Raw genomic sequence first — 25455 nt, 5'->3', positions numbered from 1 at the left:
TAGTTTTGTCTGTCACAGAATGGAGCAGAAGGAAGATTAGGTTATTAGACAAGGCTATTCCACAGTGGGAAGATACGGGGAAGAAATGAGGTTGCTGTATGTTGGTTCGGGTCTGCTGTTGTGAGTAGTGTTAGTTTATATCTGTGCTTTGCAGCAAAACCAAAACTGATCCTGTAACGAAATCAGCTCCGTAGCCTTGCTATGGTAGTGTGGAGCTGAGAGTGATCTGTAAAACACGTGTAGCATAGGGGGTAAATGCTGCCTGTGGGTTTCTAGCAGCTTATGTTAGCTGGGGAATCTCCCATTAAGATCAACTCTTCATTTGGTGTTTTGAGATTCAAACACCTTTTCAGATGCATGGTGCTTTTTGAACAAAAAAAAGCAATGTATTTGTTTCTACCAGGAAACTTTACAAGCGATACGCTTTCCTGCGCTGTGAAGAAGAACGGGAACAGTTTCTGTATCACCTGCTCTCACTCAACGCCGTGGATTACTTCTGCTTCACAAGCGTCTTCACCACAATCAGTGAGTTGGAGAATCAATTTTTTCCCCCCTGAATAAAAATCAGCTGCCGTCATGATTTGTAAGAGACGATGTTGCTGTTGCTGGTGCCTGAGTAGCTGAGCCCTTATCTGGAAACCTTAGTTGTTGCTGGCGGGCTCGTGGGTGCTGGGTGTTGCTCTGGGAAACCAGCTGAAGAGCCAAGGTTGTGTGGGAGTGCTCTGGATAAGAGCGTTGCACAAAGGAGAGTAATCAGCAGAGAGTGCCACTGTAGCACTTGATTTTCCTCACCGGGTTGCATAGCCTCTTTCATCTTCCCTCCCAGACAAGTCCTCTACATCCTAATGCTTCTTGCTGGCCTTTGCTAAGTGTGCATCCTAACAGCCTGCTTTCTGCAGACTGAGAAGGAGAGGGAGGTCTTGGAGGATGAAATACAAGGCACTTGTATTGTGCTCTGCTGTATATTTTAAATCTCTTTTTGTCTCTCCTTAAATGCCAAAAAGATTCCCTCTCCCTTCCTCTCTTGTAAGAAGGAGAGCAGAGACTGGATCGAAATCTGAAAATGATTCTTTGTCTCTCCAGCACTGGGCAATGCGGAGAAGGCAGAACCCCGTGAGATGACCTAATTATTTGGATTCACCTTGGCAGCCCTTAGTCTTCATTTCCCTGCCTGTTTAGAGTGAAGCGAAGCAGGTTTTACGTGGCTGTCAAAACAGGCACTCATTCTACCTTTTCTCCTCTTAAAGCAATAAATCTCCTCCGAACTAGCACAGCGCAAAGAGATTTATTCATCCTTGATTACCTTATTTCTGCAGGGCATCCAGCCTGACAGCTTTTCCCTGCAGGACAAGCGCTTGGAATTTCTTGAGTGCACTATATTGTATGGCACACAAAACCAAAAAAGCCTGGCTCATCTTACCCAGTCAAAAAGGCAGCTTGTAAAACGTTAAGGAGAGAGTCTTGCAGTGTCGGAGTCAAATCCAAATCGGGGTGGCCGGCGGGCCTTCTCTTAAGCACGTACGGGTGGTGCAGATTTAAAACCAAAATATAAAATAATAATAATTTTTAAGGGGGGGTGGGGGATGTCTACAGAGACACATCAGACAGCCTTGATGCCCCGGCGGCGGCGGCGGCGGCGGCGGGCAGCGCGCGGCGGCGGCGCCGCACGGTGGTGCTGCAGCACCACCGTGCGGCGCCACCGCCGCGCGCTGCCCGCCGCCGCGCGCTGCCCGCCGCCGCCCCTCCGCTCGAGGTGGCGGCGCTGCAGAAGGGCTGCTGGCTCTCATGAATGCCGGCGGCAGGCTCCCCCCCCCCGCCCCAAAAAACCAAAAAACCAGCCGGGCTGCGGAGCCGTTGCTTCTGGTTAGAACCGGCAAGGCGCTCCGCGGGTTTATGGTGGTGTTTTGAGGGAGAAGGGAGGGGGAGTTTTCCCTGTTCGGCTGCTGAGAGGTGGGATGAGAGCTTGTCTTCGAGGGGGAGGCGTGGTTTGCTGCAGAGAGTGCGGGGCGGGGGGGAGAAGTCAAGGCTAACTTACTGTTCCTTGTCTGTTCTTAGTGATCCCTTATAGGTCAGTGATAATTCCCATCAAAAAACTAAGCAATGCAATAACCACATCAAACCCCTGGATTTGTGTATCAGGAGAACTAGGAGATACAGGCGTAATGCAGATTCCTAAAAACCACCTAGAAATGACATTTGAGGTGAGTACATGCTCTTTACGTTTTGCTTTTCAGTTTGAAACGTGGTTCCAAACTAACACAAATTGGGTGAAGGTTTATTGTCTTAAGATCACAGCATTTCAGATTCTGTCCAGGTTTTCAAGGTTGCTGTACATTCAGATATGTACAGGAAAAGAGTGCTGCCTGCCTCTCCTGTGCTAGATGAAAGTTTCCTGTGAGCACATACCACTTTTCATCACAGGCTTCACTGCTTAGCAGCCCAGGGCTCCTCTTCTCACCTAGCCAGTCTATTTCCATGTCTCATTCCCTTCCAAGTCTCCTTGCCTAACTTTCCCTTTCAGGGCTCATTTCTGACTCCTCATTTCCCTTCCAAGTTTCTTTTCCCTTCTTTCAATGTCTTCCCACTTACCACCACCCAGGTCCCTTTCAACCTCTGGCCAGTCCCAAATTTCTTCTCTTCCCACTCCAGCTCCTCGTCCGGCATTGCTGCTTTCCTTCCAACCAGCCAGTCTAACCCCTGAGCCCTTCAACTTCCTAGCTTTGGGTGCTACTCCCAGGAAACCCTAAAGCCACCATCCCCATTGGGCTCTCTTCTCCGTGCTTGCTGTGGTTTTCTCTTTGTGTTTGACTACCTGGCTTTGCCCTCTGCTTTCCCACCCATCAATTACTGGTTGGCTTCCTGCCACCCCAAAGCAGCTGGTAGCGGGAATTGCAGGCAAAGCCCGATCAGGCTCCTGTAGCTCCAGGCTGTACCATATCCAGTAAGGAGTGATTTTGTAGGAAAACCTGCTAGTAAAATTGAAGTTGCATCCATTGAGCATATGCACACTGATCTTCAACAGCAATAGTAAAAAAAAAAAGACAACCAAAACCTGAAAACTCTTGCCAAATACAGGTAGATTTTGACAGAGGTAGAGAGGATATTTCCATGATACAATGGCTGCCTCATTCAGATATTAGTATTTTGTAGAAAAGATCTCCAGGCTTCTAACTAGCAAAAGAACATATTTAGACATTTCTAAGGACCATACTAACACTGTTCTGGATTATTCCTTTGGCTGAATCTTTTCTAAAATATCAACTTGGGTAGCCACCCACTATGGAAAATGTCAGCCCAAGCTGCTTGTTTGGCAGTATTAGAAGCAATGAAAACCAAGGTCTTGCAAGGGAAGTGTTTAGGTGACGTTAATAGATGTTGCTGCCAGCCCCACCTACAATTAACATATTGCACTGGAATTCACAGTCCCTTGTTTTCCTTGTTCTGTCTCTTTGTGGTGGTAAGAGTCTCATGTTAGTGATTTTTGTCTTGCCCAACAATAAGAAAGTTGATCTTTGAAAATAATAAAGGATCTAGGGACTGTTTCATAGTGTAGAGTAAGTCAGCTGGAGGTCAGTATGCTCAAAATGCATTTTTGAAAAGCTGTTTGTACTGAAGATCTATTTCTTCTACAAAAGCACACCTTTTTATCACCTTAGCTCAGAAATTTGTAATTAATACTTCTCAGAAATATTCAGAGCGAATGCTCACAACAAAGAATGTAATCTCTTCACAAGCTTTTAATAGTTTTATTTCAAGGTCTTTATTTTCTCCTGTCTTAAAATAATTATTCTGTTTTTCAAAACACTCTGCATGTTTGGTTGAAAATACTTGCTGTATAAATCAAAGGAAAATGAATAAAAACATACATTTGAGACCATATGTGTGCATGGGGGGGGGTTGTCTATTGTTTTTTAAATTAAGTAAAAAATGTTATTCATTTCAGTGCCAGAATTTAGGGAAGCTGACGACCGTTCAGATTGGTCATGACAACTCAGGGCTACTAGCCAAGTGGCTGGTTGATTGTGTCATGGTCAGAAATGAAATAACAGGACACACGTACAAGTAAGCAACAAGTTTTAATTTTCTTTGTCTGAAATTCTTGTTAAATCTAGAGAAAGCAAGGCGGCATTCATCTTCTCCTCAGTTGATGGAGCACTGTAGGCTGATTTGGGTACCTGATAGGCTTGGGTTGGTCTCCCCCATCCCCAGTTCTCTCATTTCAGAAGTGCTAGTTGAAGTCAGATAATGTGATAAATATTAAATGAGACTTGAATGTAGGATTTTCTTTGCATCTCTGAGACAAGACAGGCAGTATGGATACTTTTGAAGTGATTCATATGTTTGTGTCTAATAATTAAATCTCTTGACTTAAAGTAGTGTGGTAAAATTGTGCACAAATGAACTCTTTAAACCCCCAAGAGCTGGAATGATAGTTCAGGGCAAATCTTTGGTTTCTTTTTCTTTTAAAAAATATTCAGATATCTAAGTACTATAAAAAATGTACAGAAACTTGGATTACAAGAAAATAAAAGGTTCTGATGATTTCTTAATCTTCTATTGAGTACCTACCTCATGTCAAAATTATCTCCTAACCTATCATTGGTTTTACAAAACATCTGGCTGAGCAGACTTCATTTTTTTTTAAATGTTGACTTGGAAAACTGTAATTCAGAGAGGTGAGCTCCAGAGCTCAGGATTGGCCACAGTGTATGGTGGAAATAGGAGGAAATGGAGTACAAGCACTGGGGGTATGGGCATGTCCATGGATTTCATTAGGACTGTGGATGGGGTCAAAAAGCACAGCAATAAAATGTGAGGTGAGCTTTGAGTATGAGGAGATGTCACAGCTTCAGTTGGGTGGGAACTCTGTGTGGGGATTTAATTGTTAATCACAATATTTGTAAAGACTGAATATTAGTGGTGGTTGCAAGTGAAAAATAAGCTGGCAGAAATCAAGATGTGGCCCATGAAATACGTGTATAATAATTTCTGTTGTCCCGTGCTTTCATGCAAGCTTTGCATATTTCCCTTTTCCTAAGGATGGAGGTGAATGTAGTTTTCCGGTTTGGTCCTATCAGTTGTGGTGCAGGGGATGCTGCCTACTGAGTTCTGGTTTGTGAAAAGTTTCTGGCTACAGAGTATTCCCTGCCCGTTAGCAGTGTTTATGGGTGCTAGCTGTCCCTCTAACTTTGAGATCAAGCTGGACTACCTGTGTGGCTGACCTGTGCTTGTGCTGGCTGCATGGCAGGTTTCCCTGTGGGCGATGGCTGGGAAAGGGTGTTGACGATGGCAGTTTGGAGCGAATACTCATTGGAGAGCTGGTGTCCTCCACGCCTGACGAAGAGCTGGGAAAGCAGTGTCGTACCCCACCCCAGCAGAAATCTCCTACCACGGCTCGACGACTGAGCATCACTTCCCTCACAGGGAAGAACACCAGTAAGTCCTTTCCTTTCTCCCCAGGGCCCTAGTGAAGGGGGCAGCAACTGCTGTGAAATAAAGCTGCTGTGAACAGGAGAGCTCCTACCCAAGCAAGGCCTGGTGCAGAGGAACAGCTGCGAGCTGATGAGTTTTTCCTGCCTGGTTTGTGTGTCTGCAGCTTGCTCTGTGACTGTATACATTGCCTCTTTCAATGTCCCCATTTGACAGTTGAGAGATAATAATCTCTTTCCTTGGAGCATGGAGATAAGATATGAGGGAGGAGGAGGCAGCAGAATTTGCAGTAGCTGATGCTGCTCAGCTTCCCAGCTCACTTTGCTATCAGTGGGAAGACAGTCCTCTCTGAAGGGCGGTTCAGAGCCTGATGCATATGCTGTGAACTGCCTTCTGGAGGAGCACATCTTCAGAGGGACCCTAGGGGACATCAACTTCACGTCCCTAAAATTAGCTTTTATGAGTAACTGCACCTGGCTACAACGGGGCATGGGACTGTAAGGGCCACATGAGGCATTCTCCGCTAAAGCATACAGATGAGTACAGCATAGATCCTGTTCATAAATCTGTCCAGCTCCTGTAAAATTAGAGGACATGACTGCTGAAATGTCAAGCAAGGAAAGATTAGCCTCCAGGAGTAATGCAGCAGTTAAAAACCACCACGGGACCACTGTAGCTCTTCATATGTGTGAATCCATATTACCTGGAGGAGTGGGCACCAGAACGTTTCCTTAGGTCTGAGAATGCTAAGGCCCAATAATTCATTCGTCTTGTGAGCTACATGAGGCCCTGTGTTAGACGTGCCAAAGAGTGTGGAGGTCATCATGTACTAATACGATACTGAATTACTCTGTGCTTCCAAAATAACAACTGTAGGACAAGCTAATAGCAACCTACATACATCTGAAAAACTAGAAAAGACTCATAGAAAATTATGAAAGTGATTGAAGTCTGGAACATCTGCTTAAAATGAAATTTTTAAAGTTCAGTCTGTTTTAATCGGAAAGTGAATGAGGGACTAGATAATTTTCTGCAGGTACCTGCATAGGAAGATGAAGTGGTAGCAGGTGGAGGCATAGCATGATTCAGTAGCAGAGGCAGCTAAACAGATTCAGAGCAGAAACATGGCATACATTTTAACACAGAAGATTCCTTACTAATGGTTCCCAGAGTAAGTTATATTCTCTGCCTGTGGCCCCTCATACTGGTACAATGACTAGACATGTGCCTAAAATAGATACTTGTTTTGACTCAACAAAACATTGTGGGTTCAAGTCAGGAATTAATGAGTGCTGGGTTTTCTGGCCTCTGTCATGTAGAAGTGAGTCAAATGACTGGGCTACAACCTTTCAGCCCATGCCTCTTCGTGTGAGGGTTGCTGTACTCTATGTGATGAGCAAGATGTGATTAACTCAAATAAAATATTTATCAAGCCAGATCCTTGGGTTGTGCATTTTTAAGTAGGATGATTTATTTGACTATTCCAAGGTTGCTCATCAGTTGCTTGTAATTAAGGCTCAGGTTTACCCAAACAAATGATTGCCTGAACTCTGTAAAGATACAGAATAATTCCTGCAGTTCAAGCTATGTCATCATGAGAATTTGATGAATGTTTTGAAGTTGGTATCTTCAGCTAGTATGCTCTCCATGCTTTCACAGAGCCTAATGCGGGACAGATCCAGGAGGGAATCGGGGAAGCCGTGAACAATATTGTGAAACACTTTCACAAGCCAGAGAAAGAGGTACTTCCTACTTTTCATTACTTGTCTGGTATCTACAATGCATGTAAATATTTTTATAAACAAATGGAACTGAAGTATCAGTAGAGACTGTTAACCTTTAGATTTGAAGCTTCTGGCGTACAAACGAGGCAAGCTGTACTTACAGACTTTCCCTTTCCCACAGAGAGGGAGCCTTACCATTCTGTTGTGTGGAGAAAACGGTCTGGTTGCAGCGCTGGAGCAGGTCTTCCACCATGGATTCAAATCGGCTCGCATTTTTCATAAGAATGTCTTCATCTGGGATTTCATAGGTAAGATGGTGTGTGATCTGGAGGCAGAAGCAGCAAGATTAGGGCAAAATGACTACTCATGCACAGATCTTGGATTCTCGTCAGCTAGGGTGCCATTTGTTCCTGCCTAGCACCTGCTCCAGGTTGCTTAAAGTCAATGAGAAACAAGATGGAAGATGACAAATACTAAACTCTATATAAGGGGTGAGTGTGAATCTGTGCAAAAATTTAAAAGCACTTCAAATTCTAGTCATTTATTCATAGATGAATGTTCAAACAGCTGCTTTTCTACCCAGAAAGAAGGTAGGCTGGAGGTTGGGGTTGAGTAGCAATCCATGTTAAGGGGAGAGCTGGGAAAGGGCAGGGAGTGAAAGGTTTACATTGCTAGTTGCTTATGAGAATTCTCCTAATCACTGCACTGGTCTACTGGTGATGCTTATCTGTAGGCCTGTGTTGTGGTAATTTAAGACGTACTTACTCCTTTAAAACTTGCTCACAAGTTGAGATACTTAGCCTGAGCATAAGTGCTTACTCAGAAAAGGTGAAAAATCAAAGCTGATGGTATCACTTACAATGAAACCATTGACAGGTACTCTGGTGAGGCTCCTTGATGTTACTGAACTGTATTAGACATCAACCAGTCTGCTGACCACTGCTGTGTAGCAAAGGTGGAGATCACCACCTACCTGTGGTCTTCAGAGTGAGGAATCCATATATAAACTGTGCAATAGCTCTCAGCAGGTTGGTTTTTTTAAGGATTCCCTTGTGTAATTCTATGTCACAATGAAGTACTTCTGCTCACTGGGTTCTGATTTTCTCCCTACCACAGAGAAAGCTGTTGCTTATTTTGAAACCAGTGACCAGATTGGAGACAATGAGGAGGCCCTTTTGCTTCAGAGATCTTCATGCAAAACCTTCTGTCATTATGTGAATGCCATCAATACAGCTCCAAGAAACATTGGAAAGGACGGCAAATTCCAAATTCTGGTTTGCCTGGGGACAAGGTACCTAACTGCTCTTTGTTAGATGTGTCTTCTTGCATTAGACTAGAAGAATATCTTTACACCATTATTGCCTTTAGTTTTCCATTTTAAGACATCCCATATCTATCTATTATCCAGTACCTATTCTAGGCAGCTTTAATGCTACATGAAAAATTGGAGCAAAGAAGCAGTAATGATACATGGCTAGTGTCTAAACTGCTAAAAATGTTTTGAGCTCTTTTATAAGTGTTAGCTTGACAGTCTTATGTACAAAATCTGTCTTAAAATTGTATTTTTGATGAAGTGCTGGCTTTGGGAATGCAGAGTTCCTTTGCAAGAGCTGATGCATTTCTAAACCCTCTTTGAATCACTTTGCCTATGAAAATGGGATGTCTGTTATAATTTTGACAAAAGTGTTCTAGATTAATCTTTCTTTCCTAATAGGATGCTTTCTGTCTTGCACTTGGAGGGAGGGGCTTAGTTGTATTTTGGAGGGTGAAAGTTGGTATGTCTAGAACTAAGTACCATTTCTGTCTTGTCTGTCTGGATACATGAAAAAACAGTTGGAAAACAGTCTGTTGTTTTTTCCTGAGTTGTACTTTCCTTGTTCCTGATCTGAAAATGTTGCTGAATTCTTCCAAAGTCAGTTGTCCAATTCTGCTGATACCTTTCCATCTTCCTTCCTACAGTATGTTCAGTTACCTGCATTTTACTAACAAAATCAAGGGTTGTGATTACACAGGAAACTTTTACTTGCAAACAATATGCATCACCTGCAAAAAGAGACTGCACGTTTTGGATTGTGTTCTTGGAGAAGAATTTCAGTTTGAGATCTGTTGTACTTGGTGCTAAAATAATTCCTTTCATACTGTTTGCAGGGACCACTTGCTCTCTCAGTGGATCCCATTGCTGGCAGAGTGCCCACTCATTACAAGGATGTATGAGGAGAATGCTCTCCTACGGGACCGCATGACTGTCAACTCCCTTATCCGAGTCCTACAGACATTGCAAGATTTCAACATCGTCCTAGAAGGATCGCTCGTTAAAGGAGTGGATGTTTAGCATGGCTTTGCTGAGAACTTCATTATTCCTTTCCCAAGCAAGCAAACCACAACTGGAGACCTGTCAGGACTTGAACGCGATGGTAGTGCACCACTGTAAGGCAAAGCTGCTGGTTGAAGTGGGAGCGGGAAGCCCAGTTTGTGCCCGATGGGGACTGTCCTCTAAAGCTGCAGAAAGCTAAGATGCAGTATTGTAGTTTATTTGAAACAGAAATTTAGTATAAAATAGAGTATTTTCATGTGTTAGATGTGTGTAAATATGCTATCTTCTTTAAGAAATTATATTACTCTAAGAAATTTTTCTTAGACTGAATGTTCTTGTTCTGACTATGAGTAGCTTAAACCCAGGGGAAGGACTGGGGGGAGGGAAGGACCGAGGTGGGAAGGGATGCCGCTACTTGCTTGCAAGGAAGAAGCCAATCAATGTGTAAATACAGCGCAAACTCAGCAGGGCTTTTTTCAGGTATTGCAAATGAATACAGCAAATATCCTTATGTAGCCATTGTGATTGTCTCACTCTTGGAAATGTTGTAAGCATATGCTGTTTTACCCTACTGTACATGGTCTGTCTTAGTTTTTTGTTTGAAGACTCAACCCTTTCCATGCACGGAAGTTGTGAGTTGTCATTTTTTTTTTCTGTAAGGTCTTTTGTGTCACTTGTTTTGATCTCCAAAAGAGGAGACAAGTGTTGAAATGCTTAAACACTGGAGAGGAGGACTGCTGTCAGCCTCGGAGCCTGAGAGTATGAGACCTGTTTAAGTGGTGCTGCTGCAGCCTGAGATGGGGAACGATGGCTTGCTTGACTCACTCAGTGTGTCCCTTGCCTGTCTAGATGTTCTGATGATTCCCCCTCACGCTCAGCCAGTTCATGTTGTGGATGACTTTTATTTTTCTCCATGTTGAGGAATTTGGTTCGTACCAAATTCTTGCTATACTTGAGAAGAATCGTTGCTGTAGAGCCACAAACACCAATGTTGCTGTGCTACTGAACTGTATCAGCTGGTTTTGAAATGCTGACAGGTTATGAGTCTTCCTTTATCCCGCAGAATGAGTACTCCTGGGAAGTACAGGATCTTTGATTACTTTTTTTTTTTTTAAATTATCCAGCTACACAAAACAAAAAAGGAATGAAGCAAAAGGAGAAAAAAAAAAAAAGAATCTACTTTGGTATTTTGAGGCTCCTCTCCTACGCTCTTTCCAGTTAATGTGTTAGTAATACGGCGTGTGTATATAGCTACAGCTCTTGAAGAGGAACTGGGAGCAACTAAAATCCTGTACGCTAAAAATTTAACAAGAGATTACCTTAAAATCATCTTGTGGATACCATGCAGCAAATACGGAGTGTATTTTCCATTCTTGTGGATGGGAGTTGGAAGGATCTGAGGGCATAATTAGCTTCATATGGTTTTAGTTTTTGGAGGTTAGTTTAAATATAGGTGTTTGTTTTCACTTGTTTATTCCCTATGATCTTGGCCATGTCGTCAGTGGATTTCTATGGATGTCTCACTGTCAGCTGTGGCTTGGGAAAGGCCCCTAACTGGTACTGTAAGTGTCTTGCCTTGCACTGTGCTCTCAAGTGGCATTAGGAGGGACTTGGGAATGGTGGGCAGTAGCAGGTCTAGTATAGTGTGCATGCGGTGGAGAGAGGGATGAGAGCTAAGGAAAAGGAAAGAGGATGAAAATTAGGGTTTGCTTTCTCACCTGCCTTTTGTCAAGCTTTACTTTCCTGTGGTTCCTCTGCTGTCCAGTTCTTATACCAGCACTCACTTTAGTGTCAAAGTTTCATGTCATATTCCATATTCCCAGCCAGAAGAAAACTCTTCATGTGACTTTGTTTCATTAGAAGGAAGAGTTTTATGTTATAGAAGATTTTTGGTTTTAAGAAGTAAAATAACACTGTCAGGGAGTCATTGACTTTAATGAGGGTTCCAGCTTTTAATACCCGTTCTTTCCTCCTGGGCTTGTACTTCCTTAAACTGATGAAACTCATCCCAAATACTGTAGGCAGCACTGCCATGTCACTACTGTGAGTAACTAACATAAAGGCTGTGAATGGTGTCATGAGTTAGTAGCCAGAGCCCACAGCTGTGTGACATCTCCCTTACGTTTCCAGAAATGTGAAATTTGGGGTGTTAGGGTTTTCTGTGTGGCCAGGCAACTCTGCTTAAAGTCAGCAGAAGATGCATGACAACCCTTCAGCAGCAATTGAAAATGTGTCCCTAGTACTTAACTCTATCAAGAAATTACACATTTAGCAACAGAAACCATGTGGCAGCATTATTTGGTAATGACTGCTTAGGATGTTTTGATTTCTATTACAACTCAGGCCTTTTATGTCTAGTGACTGCTATACATGATTTTTTCACGCCCAACCCAGTCTAAGTGACTTTCATTTTACTGAAATAATAACCTCTTTAGTCCTTGGATTTCTTTGCAGCATCATCTGCATTTGCTAGCTGGATATTTCTCAAAAGTATACTGCTGCATACTTCTCCAAAGACTATTTATGACTTAAGCAGTTGTAACATTCACCCAAAATGACACAGGTTAAGTGCAAGCAGGATAAAGTAGAAATGTGGGCATCTCTAAAGGTCAAGCATAGATGAATAAACCACACACAGAGAAAAGGGCAATAACTACATAAAGTCTTTCATAAGTTAAAGTAAGTCAAAACCTAAGAAATTTTAAAATTCAAAACAGGGATTTCCCCATTTCAAACTCCATTAAGGAACCTTTAGCACTTAACTTTAACACAACTTCACGTCAGCTTTTTCAGCAAGTGTTGACTCGTTTGGTTTTGTCAGGTTTCACATCATATTAGTAATAATACAGTAAAAATTGTGTATGTCTAATATTTCCTTGTAGGCAATAAAACACCCTAAGATATGTTGAAAGGGGCACACCTGAGTGCCTCAGATTCCTAGAAGACTAGTTATTTGACAACCTTGGGAGTACGGTTCTTTGTACTGAATTTTTATTCTACCATATATGATTATTTTTTTTAGTAGACTACTTTTGTTTATTGGAAGCTGTGAGGTTTTTTCTGTAAGGTTTACAGAAATCATTCTACCCACTAGAATGGTGAGAAACCCATCAGGATTCTTCTAAGCTAACACAGTTTTTACTTCAGTGTTAAAGCACCTTCTTTGGTTGAGAAAGGGAATCTTGCAAAAGACCAAAGCTCTCTGGTATCTGCTTTTAAACAACAAAAAAAAATCCTATCTAGTACCCGTCTGCAGATGTCTGAGTTTGCATAGTCCTGTTATACTAACATCCAGCATGGTAACTTGAGGGAGTCAGAGAATCAAATGCCTCGCTATGTACAAAATATGTATTTATAATTCTCTGAAACAAATTAAATTCTACTGTTTAGTGAAAAACCTACTCATGTTTATTCCAAGTTGGTTTGTGTAATTAGATATCATTGTTCAAAAATGTCTTTTTAGAATAGTTGCGCAGCGGCATATTTGAGAAAATTCCTTCTTTCAATCAAATGAAGGTGCGCATCTTAAGGGGAAATACCGTATGTTACACTTGAAATGTACAAATGTGCCCTGTATAGCTTAAGATGATCCTTAAATGTCTCCATTAAGTATATTTTGTCTTTACATTATTACTAACTGAATAAGAACTGGATTATTTTCAAGACGACATTAGTAAAAGTATTGTTATATCAAGCACTTTAACATACACACCACAAACTGACATGGGTTTTTCAGGTTTTGAAGTACATTGAAATACAGCTTTTCATGCTACGTCCTTTACAAATAAAACTGTGAGAATAATGGTTGGTGTCACTTTCTCCTTGCAGAGGAACCAAGAGATTCGTGTCTCAAGCCAAAGAGCTGATCTGAACCTGGAGGGCATGTTTCGTAAAGGGAACAGTCAAACAAAATGATTCACCTGACAGTGACTCCTGGTACTGGGAACTTGCTGAAGCAAAGAGGGGGAGAGAGGGTGTGAGGGTCCGCTCTCAAAACCTGCCCTTCTGCCTCCCCAACACAAAAGTCTTGACTGTGCTGAGCCTGACCAGTGCTTCATTTTCAAGACTTAGGGGGGAAAGCATGGCTGATTGAAGGGAAGAAATGGGATTGCAGTGAAGTTTAGCTTTTACCAGGGTGGTGTTTGCTAGGCAGCCTGGGTTGCTCTCCCTTAGTATCTGGAGTGCATGAGGAGGAGTGGGAAGAAGCCAGGGGGATCCTGCTGGCAGCAAAATGGGAAGCGTGGGATTAACTGCAGCTGAGGGTCTCTTTCCTCTCTTGACATGGGTTGCTCTGATATTTGAACTCAGGGTTAAAAAGCTGGAATGAAACTCATGCCCTCCAGTCTGTCAGTTAGAATGTCCCATAAGAAGAGAGGTTGATAGAGAAGAGAGAGATGGGTGCCTGCAACAAAAAAAGGTGCAAAAGAATGATAGTGAAATGCCCTGCTTAATAATTAAAGGCCTTTCTAATTTGGACTGGATTTTCAGAAATTCCCCCCACCCTGTCCCTCCCAGCTCTAGCTCTGCTGGAATTGGCAAAAATAGAAATTTTTAAAACTGCGTAGTTGAAATGCTGTTCCTTGCATGTGTGTGTGAGGTGGGGCATGTCTGTTCATTCATTTTAACTCTTGATTTTGAAAAGGCAGAGAGTCTCAGGAGAGGACTGAAAGTCTCAAAGCCTGGGACCATATATGTGGGAATCCTGAAATACATCGTTTGATGATACTGATGTTTATCAATAGTGTAGCAGCAAAATTTTAGGATCCCATAAATGTGAATAAAATCCACAGAGCTGCTTGTGGTCAAATTTCAATAGGAGCAGTGGTCATACTTAATGCACCTCCTTACTAAATGTGTTGGGATTAAGTATGTAAATTAGAGATAGTGGGATCTGACATCTTAAAGGCAGTAAGTACTTGAAGTAAAGCAGAACTAAACTTGTCCAGATGAGGAAGTGCAAATAACTTCCTCTCCACTGCGCTGTCATTGATGCAGTCTGGGAACACTAGAATGTTTTCTGCAAAGGGTAAGTAGAAGAAAACTGTCTGAGAAAACTTGCATGGGTACAAGTTGAAATAACTCACTGATCTAGTTTGTTCCTTTCCAGCATTTCAGGTAAGCTTGTTGGAACAAATTGTGCTCAAGTTAAGAGCGAAGCTGCTTCCCTGTCTGTCATGCCATCACCTCAGAGGTTGAGGCTCCTGTCACTGCAGTCAGGGAGCATTTCATTGCTGACATTCCTATTTTCTCTCCTGCTATTCCATCAGACATGTATAAGGTGGTTTGAGCTCAGCACAGGATGTGAAGGGAATGGGAAAATTTCTGTACGGGTCTGCTATTCGGTAGTTGGTTAAGGTAAACTATCTGCTGAATCCACTGTGGAGCTGATTTGTCAGTGGAAAGCTGTAGTTCTGCAGGAAAGCTTGACGCTTTAATGGGCCCCTGCAGACCTCGCAGGGCATCTCAGCGCCTCTGAAGGAACTTCTTCTGTCAGAAGAGTATGCGACCAGACAAATTATTTTCTCCTTTAACCAAGCCCACCTTTGTCTCAAAGAGGGGAAGGGAGAAAGGGAAAAAAAACCCCACAGCCAAAACCCCCCTGATCCTTACCCTCATCATGTTTTTCAAAAGATGCTGCTGTAAAGGACCTCATTGTTGTGTGATCTAGTGACCACCTTGTTATCATTCAATAATTAATTCAGTGGGATCCATAAATGTAAAATAATTGTGGTTTATATCAGAGAGGCTCAAGTATTCATACCAGTTACTCAATCTGAGTAATAAAGTAATCTGTAAGATATTGTTCCTCCTGCTTGTATCCAAGAGTTGTGCAAGTCTACTTGTCTTGCACAAGGGGTAAACGTAGAAGATAGACATCACTTATAGTTCTTTCTCTTTGTGGAAAATAACTTTCCTTTGCCCAGTACAGACCCTTTAGTTTTATATGACCCTTTCCCTGAATGATCCATTTACTTTTAGACCTGGCCAGAGCAGCAAGTTAACATGGGTGAATCGTGGAGTGGTCTGTTCACGCAGCCTTGGGTGTTCCAGCCCTGCTGTAGGGTGAAGTGCTAAACAAGTGAACAACTGAGTTTTATTTGCAGAGTGCTTTTGGCGAGACTGTGCAGCAGATGTAATTCCTGAGGAACTCAAACGCTTATCACAGGGCCTCTGTTCTCCCAGCAAGAGGCAGGCATGGAGAATGCAAGAGACATCCCAGTCTTCACACAGCATATTCAGTGCCAGATTCTCTCCTGCTCCCATGGCCAGCTGATACAAGCCTAACTAAAATAAAATTAAACTCCTCCCTCAATAGCAGCCAGATGTTGGGTTTGGTGTTCTGCAATCCTTGCATTCTCCTGCTTTCAACGAGAGGTTTTCACAAAGGCTGGTGTTAGCCTAGGGAAGCCATTTTCCTTACCCACCTCTGCAGCCAGAGGGAAGAGATGGGCTCCTTCAGTAGGCCTTGCGACGAAAAACTTCACTAGGCTGCTTTTAATTATGCCTAGAGAAGTCCAGCAGAGGCAGCTTGTGGAGGCTAAGCTAGCATTAATCTTCATGAATATTCCCCTCAGCACTGTCCTCCCATACTGAGCTCATTTCTTCAAAGGCATCCAAGTGATATATTAGCATGTTCTTTACACATCAAGAAATAGTTTACAAGAGTGAAATCTAAGGGTGATGGACTGAGGTAGTTGTATTTTTTACAATAGATTAATAATTCAGATACGAAGACAAATTCCTTATTTGTCTTACAGAGGCACAGGTTAGAGACCAGAAAATGTGGCTTCAATTTTTAGGTCTCACTGACTTCCATCGAGACCTTTAAGCAATTTGCTTACGGCGTGTCCCGTTTTGCAGCTAGGGAGCTGAGGTACGGAGTGGTGGGACTTCGCTTCAGCTAGTCTCTGCCTTGCCAATCTAGGCTGTTCAGCCTTGGGATTAGCAACTGCTCATCCAGTGTCCATCAGTGTGTGACTGAGAGCAGCTTTTTGATGCTACTGTGACAGAAGTACCCTGCCTGAGGTCTCATCTGTGGTTAATTCCAGTTTAAAAGCATGGCTAAAACCTGTTGATTTGTGGTGTTGTGGGCATGTGCAAGTCTGTCTAGTTGTGTATGGTTAGAGAGTTTTGTAATCATTAGGACAGAAGAACAGGCTTTCTTCATACTTAACTACAATACAGTGATTATGGTTAATAGCTGCAATGTGATTAAGCACTACAGAAATGCATATAAATACTTGCTTGGCTGTTGTGTGAGGATGGCAACCGATTCCCTACCAAAAGGGAGGAAAAGATGCTTTGCAACAGATGCTTTGCAAGAGCAAGTCTCCCTGGCTTTCCATCCTGAGTCCAAAGCTCTTCTAGGAGGTACAGCCATCCATTAACATCAAGTTAATCTAGTCCCCTGTCTGCCCCACAACCTGCCCCTGCTCATTGCAAGCCCAAATAGATCATCACCCGTACCAGAAAATGCATGGTACAAGACACATGAAGTGCTAGCAAGAGATTTCCAATAGTAGTCAGAAATGGTCAGTACAACCGAGAATCATCTTTGTTATTGTTTGTTTTAAAAAGGCATAGAATTAATTTCAAATGAACTGGGAAGTCAGCCCAAAGACTGTGCTCCTGTACTTGAGATAGCTGTGAACTCTTCCTTAAGTCTCCTTAGCCTGTTTCTTCTGCTCAGTGCTCTCACCTGAATTAAGTTTACCTGCTTGCACACATGCAGCTTTTGAACTGTCATTACCCCATGAGATAAATAGGATGTGCTCTAAATCGGACTGTGTAATATGAACCCACTGGCTTGGAATTTGTGTGGCTATTGGCTTGCCTGAGATCTAAACCTCTTGCAGATGGTCTGTGGTTCCTGACTGTAGAAATGGTATGAAGCTAGCTGAAAGTGGGTGTGGTGCACAGGACATTTCCCACCCCCCCATAAAATGACTTTCAGAAAAACTGCCTTCAGGGAACGTAAGTGGAAATAGCACCCCATGGCTCTACCCAGGTTTCATGTTCTTAAACCTGTGGAAAAGGTTTCCATTTGTAATAACAGGAACACAGGAGAACTATGAAAAACTTGCAGACCAGAGAAGCTATTTAATTTATCCTCTGCGTGGACTTTGTTAGAAGAGAATTTCAGATGTCAGCAGGAATTTGTGCTAGACAGGGGTAGTGTGGGTAGCTGTGATCAGTGAGAAATAGGATAGCTGTTCTGGGCTTAGTCATTTGTGTTTAACTGGCACAATGCTGAGAAGTGAGGAATGAACTAGCTGATCTTCAATTCAAATGTGTGTCCTAGGAAGTGCAAATACAACTTGATCCACCATGGCTTGCTGAAGTCAGTGGAAGTTCCTAAAACAGATGAGTTCAGACAGGCATTCACGAGCACTGTAGTCTGCTAACCTATTAGTTTGTGCACAGAAGAGAAGCAACTCTCTTTTGGGAAAATAATAAAGTGACTATTGTTGCTGCTTTCAACACATGGTATTTATTAAGCCAGTCCCACTCTCACACATAGAGTTTTATTCTAGGTGATCTCAGCATTTTAAGTACACATGTTTATCTCTGTGAAGGGCCAGGCTTGTGCTAATGAAGATATTCAAAAGCCTTGTGTTCATCTCTTTGGTTAAGGTACCCTGGAAGAGAGTAGTGGCAATACACAGTGTCTGAGAAGCAGGAGATTGACCATGAAGACTGCCAGTGTTGACTCTGGGTAGAGTTGTGAACAGCACAGTTTGTCTTATCGCTAAGTGCAGGATGTCCTGGATAGATCCCACCCAGCCCAGTATCACGGAGTATGTTTGTGGGCAAATCTGAGACCCCATTCTCCGTGGTAGAGCAGGACCCAGCAGTACCAGGCAACAGTATAGGCATGCCCCTTTTCTCCCCTCCACAGCCCACTCCAGGCTGTAGTTACCAGAAGCACTTTGCCAGCTAAAGCCTGCATCCATCACTCTTTTACTCGCACTTGGCCTGTAGCCGAATGAAGCTTTCCTTTGACATTGGCAGTTAAATCTGTTCGCAATGGGACCAGATCCTGCAAGTGTCCAAAGCGTTGGGAAGTTTTCAGCCAAAAAATGTTGCAGGGCTACTAGCAAGTTTTCTCAAGCACTGCAAGCCTGATGCCTTGTTTGGTTCTATTGCCATCCAAGCTGGCCACATTCCTGGCGACGTCCTAGGCTGAGCTACTGAGTGAGGTCCCTCCTTGAAGAGCTTCCTGGGCTGCCCTTCTGTCCCTTGGACCTTGCTCCTTTCAGGTTTCATAAGCAGGGGGATTCTGAGCAACTTTTACTTTTGTGCTGAGAGTAAGGGTTAGGAAGGGAAGGAGATGGAAGCAGCAGCAAGATAGGGGAGGAAGGAGCCCATAGTTCATTGAAATGGTTCTCAGCAGGCAGCATTTCCATATAAGAACCTCCCGAAGTATTGCTTGGAGGAGGATGGCAGGAGGGCTTGCACTCCCTTCGCTCCTCCCAAATCTAAAGGACACTTTCTGCCTCTGGCTTAGGCAATTAATCAGGTAAGGAAAAACTATTGAGGACTCCAGGCACAATACACACTGTAACATCTTCATCGATTTCCCCCTCCCCCTCTTTCAAAAAATATTTGCCTGCAAGGGCCTGTACTATTTTTTCCTTGGTTTAGCTATGTTGGCACAGGAGCCATGGGTATGGAGCTGGGAGATGATGGTAGCAGCTCTGTGTCTGTATAATCAGTCATGGCTCTCTTACTCAGCTAATTAAAACCAAAACCCCTCTAGCTACCCTGAAAAATGTAAATAACATTTATTAAAACATTGTTCTGTGGTATAACCAGCACCCAAGTTGCAGAAGGGCTGTTATGAAACAGGATTTTGCTTGCGAAGAAGTGGATGGCTGCAAATCAAGCAAATGCCAGGCTTTCTTCATGAAAGCATTAAGCTGGGGACAAACAGAAGTGTGTACAATTAAAAATGCATGAAATGTGCAAAGACAAACAGCTGGCAGGGGCCAAAGCTGTCTGAACACCTTTGCATTGTGCTTTGCCTGTCTCTAGAGTTAGCACAGATACAAAGGGTGTGGTATATGCAGCGAAACAAGATTTTTCCAAGGGCATTGTGTCCTTAGCACAGGTAGCAAGGAAATAGACAAAACACATTAAAACAGGAGAAAAAACTTGGATGAGAAAGGAGAGTGTTTTTCTCGAACTTCTGGCTAAATGCACAATGCGTGTTCAAGAGCGGATTTGTCATAACGTAAAATAAAGGGACAAAATGTGAATATGAAGCCAAGAACAAAGTTGAGTCCAATATAAGGACATACAGCTCTTGTGTATTTACTTATGTCAAAACCCAAGCATGTTTTGTGCAAGCACAAAATGAACCCTTGGGCTAAAACCAAGCAAGTGAAACTTCTTGGTTACTCCCTGAACCTGATAAAGATGCTACAGAGCAGGCCTGATTTAATTCTTCTCCAGTTGTGGCAATGCCAGACTGGCTCGAAAGGATTCTATCCAACTTCTGAGCCCTCTCATTTGAGTCAATAAAACCTTTAGAAGTGACTTTAAAGATGACTAAATGAAGACCTGTGTGGAATTACATGAGTATTTAAAGCCAAGTGCGTGCTTTAGCTTTGCTGAGCTGAACAGCATGGACTGGAGCGTGTCAATCCTAAACACCCCATTCCTTAAACGGAAATCACAGAGACATTTAGAGAGGTGGTTCTGCTTTTATGCAAACCTCTACAGATAAGCATGGCTCACCAACAAGATTATGAGGAAGGGCTGCAAAAGAGGTGACGTGGCCAAGCAGTTATCAAAGCTATAAAATAAAAAATAAATTGGAAAAAAAGTGGGAAGGCAACACAGGATCAAAATATACCATAGGAGAAGGAGAGCTGAGGAAGGCACGGCTAGAGAGGACCACGCAGGCTCGGGGGGCAGCACCTCTGGGGCCTGAGTAAAGCAGCAAATGGAGCACGAAGAATTCGCCACCTCTTCCTCGGCTGCCGCCTTGTATACTCCACTCCGGCCAGCCCACGGGAACCCGGCAGACACCCGTGGGGACTCTAGAGGGCCGTGACAGGGACTGTGCAAACACCTGAGGGAAAGCAGAGCCGTAACCTCTTCAAGGTAGCGAAGGGGCCACGGCCTTGACAACCCGTGAGCCCTGGGTGGAGGAGCGTGGGGTCTCCAGCCCCTGCGCCAGCCTGAAGAAACCACTGACTAAGGCTGCAGTGAACTGCCCTGTCAAGCTGCAACAAAACCTTTCCCATCTGATAGAAGGTCTTGCTGTCTCACGTTACGGAGCGATATAAGAGCTATGCTGCGAACCTCACGGGGCATGGCCTGGAGACCAACATGGCCACCAGCCCCGGCGTGGACGCACGGAGGAGGCTGGGGCTTGTGGAGGGCCAGGGCTCGCAGGCGGACAGCCACTGCTCTCCCACAACGTTTTTAAGGTCAAAAAGGCAAGGGGCAACAAAGCAGTGCCTGGAGAGCAGGCAAAACGCTGGTGCTCACGCCCTGCTGCTGCGCTGGAACGCAAGCAGAAGACTTTGATGAAGGCAGGTGCAGCTGGAGGAGAAGGCAAAGGCCTGGCCATGGGGAAGAAGGGTCTGTCGTGGCAGCCCCGGTGCTGCTCGTTGTGCAGCAGTACCACCGAGAGCTGCAACAGCGCGGCAGAGACCACAACAGCATATCGACAGAGGTGGCGGTGGCCCTGAGGAGGAGGAGGAGGAGAGAGCTGGCGTGAGGACGTACCTTTATATTTCTTTCCTAATGGCTGAGCAGTGGAACAGCATGTCAGTGAAACCTTTGAAATGCAAAGATAAAACCAGACTTAAAAGTCCGCCAAGATGATAGGTGACCAAGCAGGAATCTCATGCACTTTGGCTCGTTGGGAGTCTGGGTGTGTAATTCAACCTTACAGACCAGCCATGAGCTCAGCCCAGAGCAAACACATCTGCAGTCTTAGCCAGGAAGGTTATTCTACCCCCCCAAAGTCAGAGCCATACACGCCGCCCTACATTTGGAATACCTAAGCCTGCACTAGAGCTATCATCATTTCATAACTCAGCTGACCCAAGAGCACAGGAAGAAGAGGAGCCTCTAACGGAAAGAACCTCCTGGTCCTATTACCCATTTCTTTTCATTCTTCCCACCACAATGTGACATGGTCTGTCATGATGGGCAATCAATAACATAGTCCAGATGTGTTCTCTGCTGAAAGGCCAGTGTCAAAACCCTTCAGTACAGACAGGTCACACAGATCCTTTCTTTTAAACGGTAGTCACATTATCAGTGAGGTAGGTGCTGCTCTGACACCTGCTACCAGTTGGGAAGTGAGAGAAGATGGGCAGCCCTCCAGCTGTGGGCTTCTTGAGTTAGGCTGCTGTTATTTTCCTCATAGGTTGATTCAACTTCATATCATTTATTTTGAATAGGAAGCATTTATCCACCCAAAGCACTGGAGTCTCCAAACCAGTAGCAGACAGCTAGCATCAGCCTCTGGCGTTAACAAACATAAGCCTACGTGCTTATTTAAGAGGCAATTTCTGCTCTCTATGTTTCTGAACAGTCTTGCAGGATTTGGGCAGGAAGGTAAATGTGAGCCTATATACTCCTATGGTTGGTAGACTTTTGGAAACAAATAATTCATAAAGGATTTGGAAAAGCTGAACATGAGAACAGATGTTTTAAAACTCATTTTCCTTGAATCATCTAGGAGTTCATCTCATCATATGACCTCAGTTTAAGTCGCTTGTCCCAAAGTATCAGATCCACAGGCACAAATATCTTACTGAGTCAATATCTTTTCCATCTTGCAATCAGACCAGGGCCAAAGATATCATTGTACTCCTTTGTCAAATCAAGAATCACAGTTTCTGTCTTGTTTTAATGTTGGAAGAAGATTTTATCTCTGTGTCTAGGGAAAAACTTTGGTCCAAGATGTTGCTTTTTAGTCTGAATGGAAAAATTAATAACTACTATTCTAAGAGCTCCCCTATAAAGGGACCCGGATCATTCAGAGTGGGGCTTGCCTGAAACATGACTGCATGTACCTGTTAGAGGGGAGTCTGTCTTTCTCTGTGCATTTAAAGCATTAAAAACACATGGAGCAGGAAGCAGAGATAATGGTGGACTACATAAACCCAGCAGGGAGGTGTACTGTTGCAGAGCAAAAGCTGGCTGGCATGAAGACACACCAGAATATTTGGAAGGCAAAAAGTTGTGGAGGCATCACCGAGCCCTGCTGCCCCACAGGAGGTGGGGATGGGGGTAAAAGGCAGCACAGGAGCATCACGGCCTTAAGGCAAGGGCAGTGAGAGCGTGGGACCATGAGCATGGGAGGGCACTGCCATGGCACAGAGATTACAAAGCAATACAGTATTTACCAGAGCTACACAGTCTGCTTTTAAGGACAGGGGGACCTATGCAGCAGGCTTGAAGGAAAGTGGACTATGACACTGACCTATTTCAGAGTCAGTCCCCAAGAACCTGAGTCTCTGGTATGCTGTGCCTGCACAAGGTTCACACCTGACTGTGGTCTATCTAGGGCTAGATAGAAAGGTGCCACCGATTTGAAGAGGAGTCTTGAGTTTAGCAATTGATATCTATCTGTCCCCCAGGCCTCCCAGCACCCTCAAAATGTTGTTTCCAGTGCTTCAATCACTGTCTACATGCTGACTCAGAGTAAGGAGCATGCTGGGAGCCCATTTGCGACAGCTTATAAAAGAGGTTTAAAGGGCTGCTGCTGCCTTAAAGAATGGCATATACAAAACCCCTTCTGTTTTGCAGGCCTCCTATGAATGGCTGCTTATTCTAATTTACAGCAGGATGTGTTTTATAAGAGGGTAAACTTGGCCTGACTATTCAAGTGAGAAGCATTTGAATGCTTATACGCACACACAACTTGGAAAGACGGCCTTCACAGCACACGTGCATGTCTGCTTGATGGGCACCAACATCCTTGCACCTGAGGGTTGCAGTTGAGCCACTCCTCCTGCCTTTGTGCGTCTAAATGTGTTGGGCCTCTCTGTTCTGAAATAGCTGGAGGATCTAGAAGTAGGGGAAACACCAGGCTAGTCAGACCTGCAGTCTCAGGTCTGTCTGGGACCATGGCTGGTACTAGATGTCACAGAGAAAAGTGCCTGAAACCTTGAACTGTTTTGCTTGCCATCAAGCAGTTAGCAATTGACCTAAGCGGGAGGGATTTAGCCCTTGCTCAAACTTTTCTTTTTTTTTTTATTACGTGGTGTGAATTAGATGTTCATGATTCCCCAATCAACTCTGAGTGCAAGTACTCAGCCCTGGCATTCGCAGGGCAAAGCAGGATCAGCTCAAGAGGTCACTTTCATAGCTATGCAGTTTTCCCACTTCCCTCCTACAGATAACGCAAATCAACCAGTAAATATTGCTCTTGTTTTTGAAACCTTGCATTAGAACTGGTTCAGCCACTGCTAAGGGTAGTTGTCCTGACAAGAAGAGTCAGTCAGTTCAGCTATGGATAGAGATTTGTTTTGACAGCATGCTGAAAATAGCATCTCAGAAACCACACTGCTAGCTGATTTTAGAAAGGCCAGTTTTTGTAGTGTCTCTGACCGGCCAGCTCATTACTCTGTAAATAGCAATCACTTTGTTTAGCTGTTTTTCAAAAATTACCCGTGCCTGAAGGACAATGCCATTCCAGGGCACCGCCTCACGGCCTGGCCATCCCTGCGGGCTGCTCTTCTTCAGCTTCCCCGGGAGCCCCTGAAGCTCATAAGAGGAGCAGGAACTCACTTGGGAATGCCGTCACTCAAGGAGCCACCCTACACATGCTCACCTGCCTGCCTGCAGGGAGCCAGGCTCCCCCCACATTCCATAGGCTTCAGGGCACTGCTGTTCAGCTGAGCCCCCAACCTGCTCAGGTGAGCTCAGTCCCAGCTGGAGGATCACCCCTCCCACGGCACCTAATCAGCCTTAACCCCTCCCAGATAAGCCTAGTCACCCTCAGTGGGAAAGAGAAAAGCCTAACTGTGGCTCTAACCAAAGGAATTTCTTTGGAAGCTGAAAAGTATGTGGTATGAAAGCCCTAAACCCTCCTGCTTCAAAAACTGTCCCCTCCTTGCTGAGAGGCTTCATCATCCTTCCTGGAGATGGAGATAAGTTTCAGAATCCCTCCTCTGGCCCTGCAGGGCCAGTACCCTCTTGCATCCCTTCTCTCCCATACCCACATGGCACTGCTGCTAGTCTCTGCCTCACAGGGCCACTGAAGACAGAGGAACTTTCCTGCCAGCCCCGAGATGTCTATCAGATCGCTCTGTGCCTGTGTAGCACAGGGCTCACGCGGCACACTCGCTCTGTGGCTCAGGCTCTGCTGCTTCTGCCCTGGAGGCAGCATCTGGGTCCCTTGACTTCTCTGCATGCTGTAATTTGCAATATGAACAGGCAGTCAGACCTGAGGGAAGTCACTCAGGTCAGATGTGTGTCCTGGTTTGGGTTTATTTAAGTCTCTTTCATCACCCTGTAGAGCTAATTCCTGACCATGACCATCCATTATGGGACCCGACTTGCTTTGGGGGATCCCTGTCAACGACATCTGCTCAAATTTTGCCTGAAGCTTGCCCATCCCACTTCTGTCCTCCCCTTATCTACATGGTTTTGTGAGTGAAGACTTCCTCCTGGAAAGTCTTTCACCTTTCCTTATCTTTTTTTCCACTTTCAGAATGGGATGCCTCTGCGGTGAGGAAGGGGGACGTATCCTGCAACCTCCCCACTGCCTCCTCCCTGCATGTTGCTTTCTCCCTGTCTGCCCTGTTCCTCTAGCTGCCCTTGGCTTGTTTTTTAGAGGATGTTAAGTGTCAAATTTAGTTGATTTGTTGCAGTCCAATTAGCTGATTCAATCCAATTAAGCTATCTGAAGTTATCTGTGTAATGTGGTGGCTTTGTTAGTGAGCTCCATTCCCTCTTACCCTTGCAAAAATTTTTGCCTCCAGCTCCTCCCTCCAGATCTTGGTGGTAGATTTC

The 25455-nt window shown here is 44.2% G+C and overlaps 1 protein-coding gene across 5 annotated transcripts in view; it reads left to right on the top strand.

Annotated features, from left to right (window-relative positions):
- Positions 1–13270, top strand: part of DENND5B (DENN domain containing 5B) — a 120341-nt gene extending 107071 nt beyond the window's left edge. For all 5 annotated transcript variants that reach the window (XM_052790651.1, XM_052790650.1, XM_052790649.1 and 2 more), the window contains 8 exons: positions 404–525; positions 2056–2201; positions 3944–4062; positions 5249–5436; positions 7090–7172; positions 7336–7462; positions 8271–8445; positions 9303–13270. In XM_052790651.1, the coding sequence (XP_052646611.1) occupies positions 404–525; positions 2056–2201; positions 3944–4062; positions 5249–5436; positions 7090–7172; positions 7336–7462; positions 8271–8445; positions 9303–9486 (1144 nt within the window). In that variant the 3' untranslated portion in view covers positions 9487–13270. The remainder of the gene's footprint in view (positions 1–403; positions 526–2055; positions 2202–3943; positions 4063–5248; positions 5437–7089; positions 7173–7335; positions 7463–8270; positions 8446–9302) is intronic.
- The last annotated feature ends 12185 nt before the right edge of the window (positions 13271–25455 follow it).

Source organism: Harpia harpyja, chromosome 6 (assembly GCF_026419915.1).
Source record: "Harpia harpyja isolate bHarHar1 chromosome 6, bHarHar1 primary haplotype, whole genome shotgun sequence".
NCBI classification, from domain to species: domain Eukaryota; kingdom Metazoa; phylum Chordata; class Aves; order Accipitriformes; family Accipitridae; genus Harpia; species Harpia harpyja.
Note: the sequence above shows the minus strand (reverse complement) of the source record. Positions and strands in the feature narration are given on the sequence as shown.